General features: G+C 49.2%; 1 protein-coding gene across 7 annotated transcripts in view; it reads right to left on the bottom strand.

The window, feature by feature from the left end:
• Positions 1 to 22,023, bottom strand: part of ACO1 (aconitase 1) — a 792,824-nt gene that overhangs the window by 26,958 nt on the left and 743,843 nt on the right. For all 7 annotated transcript variants that reach the window (XM_069625992.1, XM_069625995.1, XM_069625996.1 and 4 more), the window contains one exon: positions 21,814 to 21,936. In XM_069625992.1, the coding sequence (XP_069482093.1) occupies positions 21,814 to 21,936 (123 nt within the window). The remainder of the gene's footprint in view (positions 1 to 21,813; positions 21,937 to 22,023) is intronic.

The raw sequence follows: 22,023 nt of genomic DNA, 5'->3' as shown, positions 1-22,023 counted from the left end.
TCCTTATAGAAGGGATCGTCACTAAGAAGGCGGTCTTGTAGGTGAGTGCCTTAAGGCTAGCCTTGTGCATTGGTTCAAAGGGAGGCCAGATTAGTCTGGTAAGAACAGCAGTCAGGTGCCACACAAGAGCTGGGTTGGAAATAGGGGCATGAAGCTTCTTTACCCCTTCGATTAAGGCTTTAATTACAGGAATTTTCCACCATGAAACCTGGCTCCAGAATGTGGTGTAAGCCGAAAACGCGACTAAGTGGACTTTAAGAGAATTGAAAACCAGTCCTGAATCTAACATGCGAGTTAGGTAAAAGACAATATCTTTAGGTGAGCATTCAATAGGATTGATGCCCTTACCCTTACACCAGATGACAAGGCGTTTCCATTTGCTTGAATAGCAATGCTTGGTGTTAGGTTTCCGTGCTTCTCTGAGTAGGTCCATGCATCTTTGAGGGAGCTGGAGGTTCACAAACTCTATGACCTCAGGAGCCAGGCTGCTAAGTTGAGAGTTTGAGGGCATGGATGTAGTGTTTCCCCCCTGGTCTTGAGACAGCATGTTGTATGGTCACAGAAGATTCTTGGGAGGGAAGACTGACATTGCCATGAGAAAGGAGAACCAAGGCCGGCGGGCCCACTAAGGGGCACCAGAATCATCCTGACTCGCTCTTGGTGCATCTTGTGCACCATTCTGTTAAGCAGGGGAATCGGGGGGGGGGGGGGGGGGGATGAAGCATAGACATTTCCTGGACCATGTTATCCAAAGACAGTTCCCCTTGGAGCGGTTCTGAGGGTACCTAGAGGTGTCATCTGGGCATTGGGCATTCTCCAGAGTGGCAAATAAGTCGATGTCTGGTAAGCCCCATTCTGCGAATACATTGAGTACAATGTGCTCCTGTAGCTGCCACTCGTGCTCTACGGGTAGGAGGAAATCTCTGAGTACGTCCGCCAGAAGATTGAGTTCCCCTGGAACATGTTGTGAAAGGGGGAATATTTTCTGTTTGAGAGCCCACTTCCATATGTTCTGGGGCAGTTTGGACATCCCTAGAGAGTGAGTGCCCCCTTGTTTAAGTAATACATGGCCGTAGTACTGTCCGTGAGAACTTGAATGGTCTTCCCCTGGAGGTGTGTCTGGAAGACCTTCAGGGCCTTGAACACTGCTAGAAATTCCAACAGGTTGATGTGATTGGATGCGACCACTGGGGACCACATGCCCTGCTTTGTCTGTTGAAGGAGGTGAGCCCCCTACGCCGTCAGATGCGTCTGTGGTGAGTGACTTCTCTGTATGGGTGGTGAAAGTTTTCCCCTGCAGAAGGTTTTCCCTTGATACCACTGCAGAGACTGAACAAGGGCTGCCAAGAGAAACACTAGATCGTCCCACTGGCCGCTAAACTGACACCATTGGCTCGAGAGCCACTCCTGCATGGGGCGCATGCGGAGACAAGCGTGAGGAAGTATGCAGACGCAGGAAGCTATCATCCCCAACAGTCGCATGGCTTTGCGTACGGTCACCTGTGACTGGCTACATAATGAGGGATCTGGAACAGCATGCTTTGAACCCTCTTGTTTGAGGGAAAGACAAGGCCGTCCTTGGTCCGAATTAAAGCCCCCAGAAACTGTTTGACTTGATTGGGACTTAGACAAACAAGTTACTTACTAACTGGTAATGTTCTTTCGATTGGATGTTCCTCCAACGTATTCCTCATCTTAGATGTATTCCATCCAGCTTCAGCTGCTTCGGAAAAATTTTCTCAGCAGAGGGCGCCATGCGTCGATGTCGAGTCGATGGTCCTTCGAAGGCCTCCGTCGAGGGTGACGTCATAGGGTGTATAAGTAGCACGCGCAGCACCCGTTGGACTCAGTTCTGTTTTTCCCACCTTCTTATTGGTTACTCATTGTGTAGACTGTGCCAGCAGACAGGTATTTGCCTTGCGAGAGCTATAGTGGCAATAACCCGGAAAAATCTACAGCGGTTGGGAGGGCGATGAGGAATACGTTGGAGGAACATCCAATCGAAAGAACGTTAGCAGTTGGTAAGTAACTTGTTCTTCGAGTGGATTGTGTCCTCAAACGTATTCCTCATCTTAGATGTACTCCCAAAGCCGTATGGACAATTTCTCTGGAGGAGGGGTTAGATTTTTTGATACCCATAGATGGCTGAATATAGTATTGCTTTACCAAAATTCAGCTCCTTAGTCAGGGAAGCATCCAGACTATAGGATTTTGAAAAAGTATGCAGCAAGGACCAAGTTGCTGCTTCACAAATGGACCTTATAGGAAAACCTCTTTGTAGAGCCGTCGAAGAGGCGATGCCTCTGGTGGAATGAGCCCTTAAACCTTCTGGTGGGTCTTTTTGTGCTAATCTGTAGCATTCTGAAATACAAAGAACAATCCAGCGCGATATTGTTTGTTTTGTCACTGACTGACCCAATCTTTTTCCTGTGTAGCCAATAAACAGTTGATTGTCCACTCTAAGTTTAGAAAGCCTAGAAATGTAAAAGCTTAAAGCTCTTTTCGGATCCAACCTGTGTAACCTTTCTTCCTCCTTACTAGGATGAGGTGGACGATAGAATGCGGGTAAAACAATTCTCTGACTTAAATGAAAATCAGATACCACTTTTGGCAAAAATGAGGGTTTAACCTTCAACACAACTGTCCTTATGGAACACACTATAGGGTGGCCCAGAAGACAGTGCCTGACTTGCAGATGTTAAAGCAACTAGGAAAGCAGTTTTCCATGTCAATAATCTTAATGTACAAGTGTGCAAAGGCTCAAAAGGAGCACACATTAAGAATGTTAGTACCAGATTGAGATCCCAAATTGGCACTTGAAATGAATAAGGAGGAAACGCATTAGAGTACTTTTAAGAATCAGGAGAATTTTGAAATAGGAGCATTCCTCCGACGAGCGCTTGAAGATGGAAAGCACTGCAAAATAACCTTTAATGGTTCCAACATTTAGACCTCTATGTGCCAGGGTCAGGAGGAAGGACAGTACTTCCGGAATAGAACACAGAAAAGAATCGACATTCTTTTCTCTGCACCAGTTGCAAAACCTTTTCCAACGGCAACGGTATAGAGACTTTGTTGCTGGCCTTCTTGCTGAAAGCAACACCTCGATGACGTCATCTGGAAGGTTCCAATCCATGTATCTCAGCCTTTCAGATACCAAGCGTGAAGGTTGAGCGTTTTGACCTCTGGATGGAAAATCCGATCCTCCATTTGAGAGATAAGGTTCTCTCTCGGAGGAAGACTTATTGGAGGACAGATGGACATGTCTAGAAGGTCCGGGTACCACGTTCTCCTGGCCCAATCTGGGGCAATTAGGATCATGTGGTTTCCGAAGCGTCTCCGTCTCCTGATGACCTGAGAAATGGCGGGAATCGGAGGGAACGCGTACAATAGTGGGAAATTCCACTCCACCATGAACGCGTCCCCCAGGGCTCCTCTCGGGGGAAATTCCCTTGAGCAATACCTTTCGCACTTCCGGTTGCAAATAGGTCCACTTGAGGGGTTCCCCAAAGGGCGAAGATCTCTTGAATGACTTCCTGAGCCAGTTCCCATTCGTGGGACACAGTGCTCTGCCTACTCAGAGCGTATGCCGTCATATTATCTTCCCTGGCTCGGTGAACTGTCGTTAAAGAGATTCCTTCTTGGATTGCCCAATACCAGAGCTGCATTGCCTCTCTGCACAGAGATAGTGACCCTACACCTCCTTGTTTGTTTAGAAAATGCATGGCCACTGTGTTGTCCGTCATTATCAGGAAATGTTTTCCCTTGACAGATGGCAGGAAAGCTTTCATCGCTAGTCTGATTGCTCTCAGCTCCAGAAGGTTGATGTGTAGCTTGGACTCCGATGGAGACCAACAACCGCTGATTGTCAGATCGTTGGCATGAGCTCCCCACCCTTTGAGTGAGGCATCCATCACCACTGTGATCTCCAGCCATGGTTGCCAAAAAATTCTCCCTTCAGGATATTCTCTTAACAAATCCACCATAGAAGATCCTGACGAAACTTGTTCGGAATTTGGAGAAGATCTGTCATTCGACCCGAGAACTGGGACCACTGAGTCTTTAGAGCCCATTGAATGGATCTCATTCTCAGACTTGCTTCTGGTACTAGGAAAATGCAGGATGCCATGAGGCCGAGCAACCTTAAGAAGTCGTAGGCCTGAAAATTTTGGGCATTTTGGAATTTGGAAACCATCTGAAGAATGTCTTGAGCCCTCAACTTGGGAGGCAAGCTCTTTCCCAGGGATGTGTCCAATACTGCTCCTATATATTGGCGCCGTTGAGGTGTCATTTGCATCTTCTTGAAATTGAGGGAGTAGCCCAGTCTGTGGAGGAAGTGGCAGGTGACTTTCAGGTGATCTATTGCCTGTTTGGCAGAGCGTGCTCTGATCAGCCAATCGTCCAGGTAGGGGTAGACGTGAATCCCCCCTCTCCTTGAGGTGCGCTGCCACCACTACCATCAGTTTGGTGAAGACCCTCGGGGCAGAGGTCAATCCGAATGGCAGGACTCGAAACTGATAATGTGAGTCGCCAACTACGAATCTCAGGTATTTTCTGTGCTTGAGATGAATCGGCACATGAAAATAAGCATCGTGGAGGTCCAATGACACCAACCAATCCTGGAGTTCGAGGGCCTGAAGGATCTGAGAAAGGGTAACCATCTTGAACTTGTCCTTCCTGAGGAACTTGTTCAAGTTTCTTAAGTCCAAGATGGGTCTCAGTCCTCCATCCTTTTTGGGGATCAAAAAATACAGGGAGTACCAACCCTTGTTCCTCTCCGCTGCAGGTATGGTTCTATAGCACCTTTCGCCAGCAGGGTTAGAACTTCCTGCTGTCGGAGAGGGTTTGAAAGTTTCGACGGGTGTCTCCCTGGTGGATTGCTTTGAGGTTGCTTTAGAAAAGGAAGGCAATAGCCTTGGGCTAATATTTCTAGAGCCCAAACATCTGAAGTAATGGCTCGCCATTCTTGCAGAGCTGTGACAGCCTGCCTCCTACAGGTGCCTTGTGATGCAAGTCCTCAAAGTGGTTTTGAGGTGGTTGCTGCAGCCTTTCTCTGGCCCTTTTCACTGGCCATTCCTCTCTCCCTTATGAGGAGTAGTAACAATAGGACCGTCCCCTCCAAGATTGACCTGGTGCACGAAAAGGCTGAGGTTGCCTGATGGCAGCTCCCAAAGACTTTGCAGCTGCTTTCGAGATCTGCAACCTCTCAAGGCTCTCATCAGCCTTGCTGCCAAAAAGGTGAGACCCGTCAAAGGACATATTCAGGAGACGGTTCTGCACGTCTGGTGCAGAAACCCGACTTCCATAACCATGCAAATCTGCACATTACCGTGCTAGTGCCCATGGACCTGCTCACACCATATACAGTGTCCAATCCAGATTAAAGGGATTCCTGCATAGCCTCCTTTCCATTTCTAACGATGGCTAGGAATCCTTCCCTCTCGTCCCCTTCTGGTATGTGCTCCGGCGCCATCGTAATGCACTCCTACATAGTGTACGAAAACTTTGCCAAGGCACATGTGGAGTTTGCTGATTTTAACGCCATACTCCCAGCTGAAAATACCTTCCGTGCCCAGCCTTCCACACGCTTATCGTCCCTGACAAGAGGGATAGAAGGGTACGCCAGTTTGTTAGAAGCTGTGGCTGCCTGTATGACCAAACCCTCGGGAGTGGGATGTTTAGACAGATAGCTGGGGTCACTACTGGCAGGGCGGTATTTTGAGGTAAGGGATTTATACACTGGTGGAATAGAATCCAGAGTCTCCCAATTTTTGGCCACCCTATTTTGCAAGGCTACGTGAAAAGGTAGTATTGGGTCTTCAGTAGGACCATGATCCAATATGTCTGTTAGATCATCTTGGATGAATTGGGCTGGAGGTCTGGCCCAACCTACATAATCTATTACCTTTGTCATTAGTTGACTGTATGACTGACTGGCATGTTCTCCTGGTTCTGGTCTACCAAAGTCATTTTCAGGAGATGTATCAATACCACTCGCATTGTGCAGTGATTCAACCAAATCCCTCATCCTGCTTTCTTCTGAAATCAAGCATTCTGGGACATTTGGGGTGCCATATTCTAGCCCAAAAGGTACATTATCCTCATCAGATTTCTCCTGTTCCTCAAATATTGAGGTCAGGGACTTGAAAAACCCCTTCCCAGGAAGAGGTTTAAAAACCTTTTCTGGGAGAGGCGGAGGAGGACTATTAATGGGCCCTGAAGGCATTACAGGTCTTGTAGCCTTCTCTTTCCCTTTTTCTGGCTGATTTTGCCGAACTGGAGGTTTCAGCGTCTGGGTCGACAGAGGCGTTGATGGCGTCGGCATAATACCAGTCTTCGACGGCGCCAGCTTCGAGGGCGTCGAGGCGCTCTTCGAAGACTTGAAATTTGAGGTGTGTTCGGTCTCGGACGGCGTCGGTGACCTCGAGCGGTCGACTTGAGCGGCTTTTCTCGCTCGGCGTCCTGGAAGGTTCTCTATCCTTCCTCTTTCGATCACCCGGGCTCGAGGGTGTGCGAGTGTCCGAGCGATGACGCTCCCGGCCGGCTTCCGAGGAAGGCGCTGACCGAGGCTTTGCTTTCTCGAAAGCCTCCATCATTTTGACCCTGAATGTTTCCCATTCTTCAGATGATGAATGTTTAGTAGGACATGTCATCCTTTTTGGGGATTCGTCCGAGGACGAGGTGGAAGGGGGACCTGTGGCGTAATTTCTTCGATTTTTTTTGTCGAAGACGATGAGCGATGGGAAGCAATTCGGGATCTAGACCGATGCCTTTTGCGTCGAGGAGATTTCTCCTCACGGGACCTCAACTCATCGCTCGAGGCTTTACGGTCGGATTTACGACCTCCCTGTAGTTTTCCCCTCCTCTCTCGCAAGGCCTTCCTCATCGCCTGACACTTCGTACAGGCCTCCATGTCGTGGCCTTCTCCGAGGCACCACAAACACTCTCGGTGCGGGTCTGTAATCGACATTTTTGAACCACACGACTTGCACTTTTTGAAACCCGATCTCGGGGTCGTGGTCAGTGTTGATGAGGAACAAGTTACTTACCTGTAACTGTTGTTCTCCAGCATGGGTCTGGCATGGATTCACATGCTCATGAATATACCCCGTCGTCAGGCTGGGAATCCTCGGTAAAGAAAAAACCAGTATCAGTTTCGTTTCTGATCTGTCTTTCGTAGTAATAACCAATCACTGGTCTCTGCGTCATACTGACCACAGCCAATGACTGCCCTCTACCTAAGCCCCGCCTCTGGCAGCCATCTTCAGATTTGGAAGCACGTGAAGTGGCAGTCTGACCAAGTGAAGAGCCGCAGAGGGGTAGGCGGGAGGTTTCGCATGTGAATCCATGCCAGACCCATGCTGGAGAACAACAGTTACAGGTAAGTGACTTGTTCCTTCTCCAGCATGGGGTCTGGCATGGATTCACATGCTCATGAATAAAGAATACATAGCAGTACACACATGCACAACAACGGGAGGTGGCAAAGGCTCAACATTAAGCATTACATCAAACTCAACATTAAGCATCTTACCTCCTCACCAAGCTCACCTCAGGCGAACAGGTTGCGCAGCACTGCTTGGCCGACCCTGGACTCCTCCCTGGAATCCCGATCCGACGCAGTAGAATTTCGTGAAGGTGTGCGTCGACCTCCACGTAGCAGCCCTGCATATGTCCAGCAGGGGCACACCAGAAAGGAACGCCGTGGTAGCTGCGATCGCTCTGGTGGAATGGGCTCTCGGACGGCCAGGCAGCGGTCGGTTTGCCAACCGATGACAGTACATGATACAGCCGGAGAGCCATCTGGAAATGGAAGCCTTCGAGAGTGCCTTCCCCTGATTGACGGGTCCAAAATTCACAAAGAGTTGTGACGTCTTCCGAAAACACTTTGTGCGGTCCACGTAGAACTTCAGCGCTCTAGCCACATCCAGCGAGTGCAAAGTCCTCTCAGCCGGCGACGAAGGCGACGGGAAGAACACAGGCAACACCAAGGGTTCGTTGAGGTGGAAGTCCGACGGCACCTTGGGCATGAAGGAGGGGTGCGTCCTGAGCACTACCCTCATGTCGTGAAAAGTCAAGTACGGGGCCTTGCAGGAAAGGGCCTGGATCTCTCCCACTCGTGCGGAGGTGATGGCCACAAGAAACGCTGTTTTCCACGACAGAAACTTCAACGGGGCCGAGTGCAGAGGCTCGAACGGAGGTCCCATGAGCTTGGTCAGCACCACGTTGAGCTCCCACGCCGGGGCCGGAGCCTTCACCGGCGGGAACGATCTGAACAGTCCCTTCATGAACTCTTTCACCAGACGATGAGACCACAAGGACGTCCACCCCGTGGTTCTGGTGTATCGGGAGATCGCAGCAAGATGAATCTTGATGGACGCGTGTGCCAGTCCAGCTTTGGCCAGCGTCAGCAGGTACGGCAGTACTTGGGGAGCCGTAATCCGTAGAGGGTTAATCTTCTGTGCGTGGTACCAGACAGAGAACCTCTTCCATTTGTGTCCGTAGCATTTAAGAGTCGAGGACGCCCTGGCCTTTGCAAGAACCTCTCTGCAGTCGGCCGGTATGTCGTATCCTCCAAACTCTAACGCTGCAGGAGCCAGGCCTGCAAGTTCAGCGATTTCGGATCGTGGTGGAGGATGGCGCGCCTCCTTCCCTGGAAAGTAGATCCGCGTCCACCGGCAGCTTGATTGACGGGGACGCTGACAAGTCCAGAAGGTCCGGGAACCATATCTGCCTCGGCCACGCAGGTGCGACGAGGATCATCCTGCACCGTGACCTCTTGAGCTGGTTGATGAGCCGGATTAGCAGTGGCAATGGAGGGAACGCGTAAAGGAACAGGCCCTCCCAGGGGAACGAGAAAGCATCGGCCATGCTCCTCGCCTGGGGAAACCTGCTGGCGAACCACCGGCACTTGGAGTTCGTCGCCGTCGCGAACAGGTCGATCTGGGGTGTGCCCCACCGTCGGAAGAGGCGATCCACTAGATCCTGCCGTAGCTCCCACTCGTGGCACGAGCGCAGCTCCCTGCTGAGTGAGTCGGCGATGGTGTTTTTTATCCCTGCCAGATGAAACGGCACCAGAAACATCCTTTGGGCGACGGCCCAATGCCACAGGTCCTGCGCCTCCTTGGACAGTGCTGGGGACCTGGTTCCGCCCTGTTTCCTGATGTAAAACATGGTGGTGGTGTTGTCGGTGAAGATCCTCACCACCTTGCCCTTGAGTGACGGAAGGAAGGACCTGAGGGCCCAAAACACTGCACGGAGCTCTAGGACGTTGATATGTAGTGATTTCTCCGTCGGGAGCCAAAGGCCTCTTGCGTGCAGATTTTCGGTGTGCGCTCCCCACCCTTCCAGGGAGGCATCCGTGGTCACTGTCTCCTGGTGGGCTGGGGTCTGGAAGTCCATGCCCGCCGTCAGATGCGCGCGGGTGCCCCACCACCGGATCGCTCGTCGGAAACTCTCGTCGAGTGTGATCCTTTCCTCGAAGCTGCCCGTCGTTTGGATCCAGCGCGCGTCCAGGAACTCCTGCAACGGGCGCATCCGGAGCCTGCACAGGGGAATGAGGTAGATGCAGGAAGACATCATTCCGAGGAGGGACTTGATGGACCTCACCTTGGCCACGTCGGCCACCAACATCCGTTGTACCTTGCCCAGGATGGCCCGGGTCCTCTCCTCCGACGGGGAGGCCAGAAGGGACACTGTGTCGAGCCTCGCTCCCAGAAACAGTGCGTCTTGCGCGGGTACCAGGTGGGATTTGGCGTAGTTCACGGAGAATCCCAGGTCCGTGAGAAGCTGGACGGTCCTTGCCGTGTGGTCCATGGCGAGCTCCCTCGTCTTGGCTCGGATGAGCCAGTCGTCCAGGTAGGGGTAGACGTGGATCCCCTCTCGGCGCAGCTGCGCCGCCACCGGTGCAAGGCACCTGGTGAAAACCCTGGGTGCCGACCGTAGTCCGAAGGGGAGGGCTTTGAACTGGTAGTGACGCCCTTGGACCACAAACCTGAGAAATTTTCGGTGCCCCCTTAGGATGGGAATATGGAAGTAGGCATCCTCCAAATCCAACGACGACAGGAAGTCTCCTTCCTCCAGCTGACCCAGGACGTGCTGGAGGGTGACCATCCGGAACTTCTGAGCCTTGATGAACTTGTTCAGACGTCGCAGGTCTAGGATGGGGCGCCATCCTCCCGTCTTCTTCTTCACGAGGAAGTATCTCGAGTAAACTCCGGAGCCCCGAAGCCTCTTTGGAACGAGTTCGATGGCGCCCTTCCTGAGCATCGCCTTTACCTCCCGGAGAAGCTGCGGGACGTGAAGCTCTTTCCTGGCCACGGGGGGGACGCGCGGGCACCTTCTTTGAAACTTGAGCGCGTGGCCCCGGGCTAAGGCGTCCAACACCCAACGGTCGGTGGAGATGGACTCCCACACGCTGACGAAGCTCGCCAGCCGGCCTCCCACCGGGGTGCTTCGGTGGGGGCCCGACCCCACGGTCGGTTCAATCCTGTTTTGACGAGGCTTTGCCGCCTTGACCTCCTTGGCGACGACGGTGGGGTCCGCCCGACTTTCCCCGTCCCCTATAGGCCTTCTGAGACGACGAGCGGGCCGCTTGACGGTAGGTGGAGAAACCGCCGCCGGAGCCTTTGGAGGCGCCCTTGCCTCCGCTGCTCCGAAAGGGCGGCCGTCGTCGTTGCAGAACCCCAAGGGCCCGGGCCGTCTCCGTGTCCGCTTTAATGGCCTGAAGGGAATCGTCCACCGTTTTCCCAAACAGGTTGTTCCCATCGAACGGCATGTCCAGGACTCTGGTCTGTACGTCTTGACGGAAGTCCGTAGCCTTGAGCCATCCACGCCGCCTAAGGCACACGCTGTTGCCCAACTGGCAAAATCCCGTATCGGCGATGTCCGTCGCAATAGTGATGGCGTGGTCCGACGCCACCTCACCTTCCTGTAGGATCTCCAGGGCATCCGCCCTCTTGTCGTCCGGTAGGAAGTCCAGCAGGGGAGCCAGTTTATACCATAGCTCCCTGTCGTAGCGGGCCACGATAGCCAAGGCGTTGGCCGCCTTAATCGTCGTCGCTGCAGACGAGATGACCCTGCGTCCCATAGAGTCCAATTTCTTTCCCTCGCCATCCGGCGGGGAAGTCGGAGGCCGCACCCCCCCCCGCTTTCTTCCTGGCCGCCGCGGAGACGACAGAGTCCGGGGTAGGCTGCGCCCGGAGGCACAGGGGGGGCCGCGTCCGGGACCCGGTACTTCTTTTCGTACCGGTCTCTTCTAGCTGGCGTCGTGGAAGGGTTCTTGAGGAGGGCGAGGCCCTCATCCCAAATGTCGTCCAGTAGAGGCCCTGGCGATCATGGAGTGGAACGATCCAATCTCGTCGGGCGGAGAAGACCTGGTGGGAGGTGACGACGGAAGATCCTCGTCGTAGACCTCGTCGTCCGTACCCGTCGCGGCCGTGTCAGTCCCCGTATCATCCCCTCGAGTCGTGGACGGGGAGGAGGGCTGGACGGGGCGCGACGGCTGAAAAGGAGGTGGAGGGTGAATCCTTCTTTTCTTGGGAGGAGGAACGCCAGAAGGTCCCGGTTCTGGGTCCCCCGACGGGAGTGGTTCCTCCGCTGGCAACGGTAGTCTCGTCCTTATCTCCGAGCATAAGGACTGTATAGCCAACAAAATGGCCGCCGAGTTGTCTTGCGGCGCTGGCAGAGGGGAATCCGACGGGCGATCAGGGGCCCCGTCGGCGCCCTCGACGATGTCGTCGTCACCCGCGTCGGGATCCATCCCGACGGGCCGGTCTTCTTCCACGCCGAGGCCATGGCTTAAGACCTCGATCAGCACTTCCTCCGAGGTTGAAGCCGAGTCTACGACGACACCCTGCCCCCCCCTTTTTCTTCTCCGCCGGAGATTTCACGGGGGTCCTATCGATGGGCATAAAAGAGGACTCCCTCCGAGGTGGCAGGGAGACTCTGAGCCCCGAGGTCGCCACCACTGGCGTAGCCTCCACAGTCTGAGCCAGGGCCGCCGCGACAGTCTCGATACAGGCCTTGGCCGGATGGATTAAGGCCTTCACCACCTTAGGTGCGCTCACCGCCTTATCCTTGAGGGGGGGGACACTGCCTCGCTCCCCCTCCGATGGGGCCTTCGAGCTCGACCGGGGCCTCTCCAGGAGCTTCGCCGGGTGCTCGGCCTTCCTCTTACCCGACCCAGAGCGTTGGATCGTGGTTGATGGTACCGGGGAGGGTGCGCCCTGCCTGGCGCCCGTAGAGCCCGACCGTTCGGCGCTCCCGGTGCCAGCGGACCCGCGGTGCTTGGCCTTGTGTTGGACCCCCGTCGCCGGGGCGTCCTCAAAGGTCTTAGAAGACCGCTCGGATTTCTTCCTCTTCTCGCCGGACGGGCTCTTCCCTTCCAGCCAGTTGGCGAGACGTTGATGGCGGTCCTTTATGGTCCGCTCCGACATGTTGCCGCAAAACGCACAGTCCTTCTCCACGTGCGTCTTGTCCTCATGTAAGCAGTAGAGACAAAAGGAGTGTTCGTCCTCCTTAAAGACGTTCTGCAGCTGGCATTCAGGGCAGACCCTGAACAGCTTTCCGGGTGTCAAGCTTCCCTTCTCCTGGGCCATGTCCGGGACGGGCCTGCGAAAACTTCTGGAGTCCTCCAAAAGCGTAGCTCGACTAAATCTTCACCCTTGAGGGGCGCAGACGAATCCGACACGGGTCCCCGTTGATCGGATGGAGAGTCGGTGGAGCTTGAGGCTCTTTTGACCGAAAAAAAACGAAGTTTTTGAGAAAAAACGTGAAAAAATAGCACTAACGCTCGAGAGCAATAGCACGAGGATCCCAACACATGAACGTGCGGTAAAAATCTGAAGATGGCTGCCAGAGCGGGGCTTAGGTAGAGGGCAGTCATTGGCTGTGGTCAGTATGACGCAGAGACCAGTGATTGGTTATTACTACGAAAGACAGATCAGAAACGAAACTGATACTGGTTTTTTCTTTACCGAGGATTCCCAGCCTGACGACGGGGAATATTCATGAGCATGTGAATCCATGCCAGACCCCATGCTGGAGAATGAGGACATATTCGTTATTTACTATTCTTCACAGAACTCGAGGCACGCCGAATCTCTGAAGCAACGTATACTGTGGAAAAACGGAACTGAGGCCACCGGGCACTGCGCGTGCTACTTATACACCCGATGACGTCACCCTCGACGGAGGCCGTAGAGGGACCATCGACTTGACATCGACGCACGGTGCCCTCTGCCGAGAAAATTTTTGCGAAGCAGCTAAAGCATCTAAGATGAGGAATACATTGGAGGGCACAATCCACTCAAATGGATGTTTTCTCCTTGATAGAACCCTAGGTTGAAGAGTAGAGCTACCGTCTTCTGGGTATTTGTCTGGCATATTCCATAGGAATCCCCTGTTCTGAGCCAGTTGTCGAGGTAAGGATAGACTGAGATGGACTGCCTGCGCAGGTGAGCAGCAACTACCGCCAGTACCTTCATGAATACCCGTGGTGATGAGGCAATGCGGAAGGGGAGAACCTTGAACTGATAGTGGGTGTCCTCGATCATGAACCTGAGGTACTTTCTGTGCCCTGGGTCTTTTTGGTGTAATGTACCTGTCCGAAAAGTCAATAAAACAGGGCAATTCTGTCTATGTATTGCTCAAACCTTTCCCTAGTCCATAGGGAAGAGACAGAAGGGTCTGGAGGAGAAAAAGGTTGCTCAGGAGCGGGAGATTTTTCCAATATGTCCTTAGAGAGGCTGGGGGCTTCAGAATACTCCTCTCGGTGAGAAGGGGTGCCCTTGTGCTCTGTGGCCCCTGGAATGATAGCCGCAAAGCTTTCGTGAATCTTCAGCGGTTGTATCGAAGGATTCGACGCGCCCGACAGAGCAGTCATGGTCAGTGAGTCCACCAAGGCCTTAGGTGCTTGTGCCCCCTTGGACGGTGTGTTGACAACTACATGTTTTTTAGGGTGAACGCCCGTTCCAGTGGGATACCCAGTTGCATGACGCGAAAGCGGTTAGATGGAAAGATCGGAAGGTGGCGTGGAAATTTTCATCACCCCTGTTGGCAGCGTGCGCTTCTTGATGATTCCATCGAAGAGGCCTTAGGGGTTGTGTGTTTTTGTATCTGTGTGTGCCTTTGTCGCCGTGGTGTGATCTCCCCATAACAGAGCCGGTGGCCTGTCTGTCGAGGACGGGCATTTGGGAGCCTGCAGGCTCCACCGAAAGGTCGATGGCTTCCAATTTGGAGCCATGGCTGCCGACTGATTCCTCGTCCCAAGCAACAGCGCCAACGGGGGGTGGGAGGCTTTCGGCCTGCATAGCGTAGGCCGCCCACCGTTTAGTCTGCCTGTCTTTCAATGTTTTCGGTCAAAAATCTTACAGGCTTTGCACGAGTGCTTGTCGTGGTCTCGAGGAAGACACTGATTGCATCGGCGATGGATGTCTTTCCAAGGAAAACTTGCCATTACACGATGGGCAAAATCTAAAGGGCGTCCTCTCCATAGCAGAGGATAGCAGCAGCCAGTCCAGAAGAGAAAGAGAGGGGTAAAGGAAATACTTTGAGAGATGAATAAACCCAGGGCCCACTCTCAGTCGTCGAGCAGTTGTAATTGGCGGCAGGAACCCACGAGGCAGTCGTTGAGACATTAGTCTGGAAACTAGACGACCGTAGGTTGTGGGGACAAAGTTGGCAATATAAAACACTTGCGAGCTCTGCAAAGGTGAACAACTAGGATGGTGTGAAAATCTTAGGTACCTTGACATGTGTGGGATTTTAGGTACACTACACGTCAGGTTAGGGATAGTGTTACAGTCACGCCAATGTCGACGTCCCTTTTGATCTTCGAAAGAGAGATGCTATACTCTGCGATTTCCACTAGATGTGGGACTATATGCACAGCATGTGATTATAAGCAGATTCACAAGCATAAGATATTGCAAAATATCAGTTATCCATTTTAACTCAGATGTAATTTTGTATATGTTTTTAATGGTTTCCATAATGATAATGTGTTATATGTTTATATGCATATATGATTCTTCAAGTGGAGGAGCAAATTTCAAGTTTCATACAATTTCAAAATGCTCTTTCATTTTGGTCTGGTGGCCAGCAAAATGCAATTTGCCCATTTCAAGGAAAATTCAGAAAAAGGGTACATAACGAAGGTTTTTTTTTTTTTAAATGTGTTTTCAGTTATTTCATTGATATTATATTTTCATGTTATAATTCATATATTCGCTATGTGTGCTATAACTTAAGCATGTTTTTATTCTCTTCGATTAGAGGCTTAGGAAGAATGAGGCCATAAAGACTCAGACATCTACACAAACTATTGATGTTGCTTGCCAAACTGTGGTCACTTGGGAGCAGCTAGATTTTGAGGCTCAGCAGGGTCCACGCAAGATTCAGTGTCGTGATGCAGATGGCCAGTAGCCGGAATTTGTATTTAATGTCAGCAGTGACCCATGGAGAGTAACCCTTGATCATTGTTACAGCACAAGTCAAACAGAAGAAACTGACAACACAGAATATGTTTCAGAATTGCTTGCAGAACCACCCCACAGGTTTCAGTTTTAGTTATTTATTGGACATCAGTTTTAAATTAGCATTCTTTAAAAAGGCAATTCTTTGTAACGGTTCAAGCAAACTTTGGAAATACTTTATCAATTAAGCTGGTGAATATTCATTGGATATGCTCAATACCTTTCTCCTACACCCTGCAGTGACCCCAATTACATGGATAGTATTCGCATTTATATATCACCCCAATATACTTTGAAGACTCTGGGTTGCAGAAAGGAAGGGGTAAGGAAAATAAAGGTTAGAACAGTTTCTTAAAAACGCGAGGACAACTGAATCCTCCAATGAAATATAGGTACACTGGTCCCAGCAGTAACAGTATTCAACAAGCTACAACAACCTATAGAGGGAGCAAACTCCATAACCATCTACTTTTTGTATGGTGACACACAACCCCTTCAGTGCAGCGTCACAGACAAATCCTTTAGATTTCTCAAAGGGTTTAAATACCTTTTCTTGTTTGATCTACTGTTCCCAAGAATAGTAAAGTGAAATTGACCCTTTTCTCTTAGTAGGTCCAGAACACCCCATCTTTTGTGGAGTGCGGGGGGGGGGGGGTTAACTTACTAGCACCTTATCCTACTCTCTCATGTAACATTTTTTATGTTACTCTCACTTTAAATGGCTGGTGGCTGTTAGGCAAGAATTGATGTAGTAACCCTCTGAGAGACTACACAAACCTTGTCCTCTTGGTATTAGGTAACCCACCTATTGGTATAGGTCTGTACTACACAAGTTGGTAGAGTGACTGGGCAGCCAGGCTTATCTCAAGAGGGGTAAATGTGAGCTGTAGCATTGAAAACCACCAATACAAGTATCCAAATAACACTTACACTCAAGGTTTTCTAGTAAAAATAATGTATTTATCGGTCAGTTTTAAATAAGCATTCTTTAAAAAGGGCAATGTGCAACAATAAAAGTACACTTCAAAATACTTTCTCAGAATCAAGTCAAGCAAGTTGATATTTTTAGAGACGCTTCATACACACTTCCTACACCCCGAGGTGACTTCACAAACTAGGACAGTATTGACATTTATTTATCACTTTTGTACTTGGTAAATTCTGACGTTGGCAGAAAGGTTAAAGGAAGGAAAAAGGTTAAACAGGTTCTCAGAGCATGTGAGCACTTAAATCTCCCAATTTAGTCTAGACAAAAACCTTTCCCAGCAATATCAGTTAAAAACCAATGTATCGTTAAGAGGGACAGTAAAAAAAGAAATAAAAAAAAATGTAATAGAAGAGTCTGCAGGGTGCCAGGACAGCCAAAGTCAATTGGAGCAAAGTCTATGGAGCGGAGGCACTTCTTAGATAACAAAATGTCTTGCACAAAGTTAATCACTGTTGGGTCACAAGCTGTTACACTTGTGAAAGTTAGAGCTGGAATCGACTCTAGAAAAGCAGCTACTGCAAGTCTCAACTGAGAAGAGCAGAACTACAGACAAAGAGCTAAGTACCCCGAAGTCAGAACAGTACCTTTGGTTAGAAGAGGATCCAGCTGGCTTCTGTCTGCTTGCAGTGATACAGATCCTGGGTTACTGGGCCTCAGTCATGGGGACAAGAGGGAGGGCGTTTGGAGGACTCCTGCACAGCAATTCAAAAGGTAGGCGGCAGCTACGGGCGTTCTTCCTATCAGCAGCACTTCACGGTTTTAGTGCTTGGTAAATAGCAACAGAGTGGTAGGAAGTCAGGGAGGACCCCTTTCAGGACAGCCACCCTGCTGTGTCATTGACAGCTTAGGATGTGCATGAATGGGAGAAATCTGCTTAAAAGGGGAGGGTTTTGGGACTAGAGTCAGAGTCAACCACTGAAACACCAGATGAAGAAACCGTGAACAAAGCTTGCTGCATCCTCCTCGAGCTTTGAATTGCCTGGTGAAGCCCTGCTGCTGTGCTGAAACTCCTGTTTCGATTCGACAGAGAAGCTCCGGAAGGGACGACTTCTTCCCTTGGGTTAGTGGGACCAACTAACCCAGAGACTAACTCCACTGGACCATTTTACCTGACTGGCTGTACTACTTTGCTCTGCCGCAAGAACCGAGTGTCAGGGGGTCAAGAAATCTGTAGTCTAGTGCAACATCTGCAATCCAGCCAGAAGCTCCAGGAGTCTCCCAAAGACCCTCCCAGAAGCAGGATGACCAGAGCTCTAGTTCCCTCACCAGTGTGCAGGACTCAAGAAGCGAAGGAAGTACTGTTTACTGAGTGCTGAAACCGCAAAGTGCCGCAGAACCGAAAAGAGCCCGTAGCTGCCGACGACCTCCAAACTGCCGCAGCAGGAGCCCTCTAGACGGTCTCCCTCTTGTCCCCACGACTGAGGGTCAGGAACCCAGGGTCTGCATCGCTGCAACAGGACAGAATCCAGCTGGACCACTTCTTCAAACCAGAGGTACTGTTTAGACTTGGGGTGTCTTTCAGCTGTGCTTCTTTTCTCAGTTGAGACTTGCAGTGGTTTACCCTATAGTTGATTCCAACTCTGCTTTTCACAGGCTTAACAGCTTGTGACCCTACAAGGAATTTTTCTACAAACTCTATAACTTTGTGCAAGACGTTTTATCTAAAAATTGCCTCAGCTCCATAGACTGTACTCCAATTGACTTTGGCTGTCCTGGCTCCCTGCAGACTCTTCTAGTCCATTGACTGATTTTCTTTGTCCCTCATAGGTGGTAACTCGTTTTAGACTGTTACTGCTGGGAAAGGCTTGTCATTGGGAGATTTAATTGTCCTCAAATATACTGGGAACCGGTTTAAACATTTTTCTTCCTTAAACCTTCCCTTTCAGCAAACTAATTTTTTTTATTTTGTATTCATCAAAAACCATTTGATTTTAACAAAAACGTAGATAACTTTCTCTTTTTCATACAACTTTCTCTTTTTCATACAAAGACAGACAGTTTCTTTGCCCTCCGTTGATTTTTGATTGTTTTATCCTTTCTTTTTTTCCTCAATCAACATGAGGGCATGTTGCAGAATTTTTACCGAGGAAATTGACCAGGCAGTTTTTTCTCTGCTTATTTATCGAGGCCACCAAGCCTCTTCCTCACACAATATTGAGTCTTCCAGGACATTTGCCAGATAAGATTGTCTTATGCCTTGTAATGCTGGACATGAAGTGAGTAGGTGTCGAACTGATTCGACAACCCCTTCGCCTTTGCACAGCCTGCAAACTCTGCATTTATAACTGAAACCTTGAGTGTAAGTGTTACTTGTATTTACGAATTTCATTGCTACAGCTCACCTTTACCCCTCTGGAGATGGGCCTTGCTGCTCAGTCACATGACCTACTTGTGTAGTACAGACCTATACCAAAAGGTGGGTTACCTAATAGCAAGCAGCTAAGTGTTGTGTGGTCACACACAGTGTTACTACACCAATTCTTACCCAACATCCCCACCCCTTTTTGTCTTGTGACACCTTGAATCACCATTTTTGTTGTATAGGTGCTTTACAAATAACCAAAAAATAAATAAAATAAATCAAGTCTAACCTTCCGGGAAAGTAAGAATCATAAGTGGCTGCAGGTAGCAATAGACCAAAGGTTTATGTGCCACAGTGTTAACCTACACTGAAATGACGAGCAAAGGAATAGGTCTTGCGAATGTGCACTATGAACTTTGCATATTTACATCTTACTGTGGAGGACAACCAGGCGCGCTTGCATCAATGCAGAAATCAATATGATTATATGATCAATATGAGAAGAACATTGGTTCTTTTTGCTCATTACACGTGTTGCCCTGGCTGCAACGGTCCACCCAGTCTGGTGCGAAATCGCCCCTATTCCCCCTCCCTGCCTGGTTCCTCCGTGCCGTCTCTATATATTAACACACCGCTTTTGTATTCAAATTCTGTTTTTTTTCTTCAGAAAAGTGCCCCACTTTGGCCCAAAAAACGGCGCCACACTATTAGTTGAGCTTTTTTTGGGCATTGCCCTTTTGAATTCTAGGGAAATCCGAGCCTTTCTGCACCTCACCTATGGTCATTGTAGGGGGAATTCTCCAAAACGTGCCAATTCCCTTCTACCTTAGAGACGTCCCAGCTCTTTTGCTTGACTTTAGGACTTTTAATTTATATCCTGGAGAGATTGAGACCTTTTTCCCCACTCTCTCATGTTGTTTTGCTTTTATTTGAACACTGTTTATTTCGGTTTTGGAGTCTGACAAATTCCCTAGGTATCTTTTTACATTGTGACACACAGCACCTTCAGTGCAGTGGCACAGGGAAGTCTTTCAGATTTCCTGTTTCCAAAAGCAGTAAAGTGAAATTGACTTTACTTACCTTTTGTAACTTTGTAGACCCAGCACACAGTATCTTCCATCGAGTGCTGGAGGGTTTACTTAGTATCGCCTTTGTCTACTTTCTCATGTAACATTTTTGTGTTACCCTTTATACAATGAATGGCTGGTGGCAGTGGTTTACTTTTTACTACCATTGAGTGTTTACCGCAGGTGTTTACTCCACTTTAGGTGGGGTGTGCTGATCTTGCAAAATAAAATACAAGTGAGACAAAAAGTGTCCCCAGCCCTGGTAACGTGTTAACAGAGGTATAATTAAAAAGGGAAGCTAAAGGAGCTCCCCAGCAACACTACACAGAATGTGCAGTGTGCTGCAATATAAAATGTAATGCCAGAAAAGATGGAGGAAAAGCATAACTACATTACAAATTATCAAAAAAGATCAAAATAAATGGTTAGTGTAGAAGAATGAGTGTGGAAAAACGTTCCGGCCCACTCAGGAGAATAAGTCCAAAAATCCAATAGTCCATCAAAAATGCTGGGGGACTCAAAATAGGGAGAATTTCTCTCAAAAGGGAAAATCTACCCAACAGCCACATTTATGAGGATTATGTTTCCAATTTACATACCCGCTGCTACGTCGGCTGATGACAGAAGACGAATTCTCAGAATCCTCAAACTAGATGACCCTGCTCAAAGTAATCAAGAGTGTGAAAGGGATGTGGTTCTTCTTGCACAGCGGAGTCTGGACAAATCAATATTTCTGGATCTACTGTTAATGCAAGCCTACTTTGTAACCAGTAATCGAGTGCAAAGAAAAAGAAATTCTCAGTTTAAGGCGGGCCGTGAAAATCTAGGCAGACCAAGCCCAGGCAATAAGGAAAAGGAAATAAGTCAGTTGAAATGTTTGGAAGGAATTTAGAAAATCATATCTAGTCAATCTCGTATTACAATATAGGTGCGTTTGTACTGGGAGGTTCCTGTAAAATTCACGTGCTGAAAATGGGATGAAGGCACTTGCGTTACTCCAGAAAAGGAACATGTTATGGTGCCTGAAATCATGAACACACAGATCTTTGTAATACCGCATGGAATGAAAATCAAATCAGTTTGCAGGTGTTTTAGACATTCCTTGAAAAAGAATATTCTAGCATAATTAGGGTGTGTGCGAGTATTGGTGAATGCAGACAAACTTGTCTGCTTCTCTTTTCGAACACCATTCCCACTGCCATAGATTCTTCAAACCTTTGAGGAGCTCAATGTGTATTCGATAAGGCTTCAGTAGTTCTACATTTGTGCAGCACTCACAGCAAGAATTAGATGTCTCTGTTGTATATACTTCAGAATTCTTCTAGGAGTACTTTTGTTTACAGAGAACTACATTTTCTTTACATTTTTCCTAAATCATCATGGTTCCTCCCTGTGAGAAAAGTAGCCACAATACTCCATACATTTAAGCCCCATCCTCCTTTAGGTAGCACTATCAAAAACATCCTGACACGAGGATACATTTCCCCAGTTTCTTAAAAGCGGTGCCAGTGACTCCACAGATCACTAAGCTTTTCCTGTGGGCCCATAGGTTTAGACATCATTTTGGAATAAGGGTTACCTTTGATGTTATGCAAGTATGCTTTTTGAATTAAATATAGAAAAGGTGGCTGAAGTTAATCTTAAGGAAAAACCTACTTTTTATTTAACATCAGATAGGGTTTCCATTAAAAAGAAAGTGAAACACGCACAACTACCAATTTGTATGCAGGTTTTAAAGACATAATCCCCCATATTCTGAAAGGAAAGATTTCCAAAGTATTAAACAATATCTGTCATCAGTCCAGGTCCATGCTAAGCTCTGAACTCTCAATTTAACGTGGTTTGGAAGTTCATGACCAAGCATGGTTATTTACTTTGCTCTCCTCTCTATTTCAACATGGACCAATAACCCTTGAGAACCTTTCAAGATATGATGCGAACATATGCAACTTTAGAGTTGTTCTGCAACCAGTCACTTACAAGTAGAAAGGGTCCCTTTGCCGCCCAATCCCGGGAGCTGCCAGATCCATATTCTTTGCCTGCCAAGATGATCAAAGGATGTCCCGCCTGCTGGTACCGTTCAGCTGCATCAAAAATGGGGATCTGGGGAGAAAGAACAATTGCAATTTGAATACTACAGAGAGCACATCAGGTTCCAGGCTACAGTAGGTAGCCGAGTATGTAACACCC

Source organism: Ambystoma mexicanum, chromosome 6p (assembly GCF_040938575.1).
Source record: "Ambystoma mexicanum isolate Mex_15411 chromosome 6p, UKY_AmexF1_1, whole genome shotgun sequence".
In the NCBI taxonomy this organism is placed as follows: Eukaryota; Metazoa; Chordata; class Amphibia; order Caudata; family Ambystomatidae; genus Ambystoma; species Ambystoma mexicanum.
The sequence above is the reverse complement of the archived record's forward strand: the minus strand, read 5'-3'. Positions and strand labels throughout refer to the sequence as shown.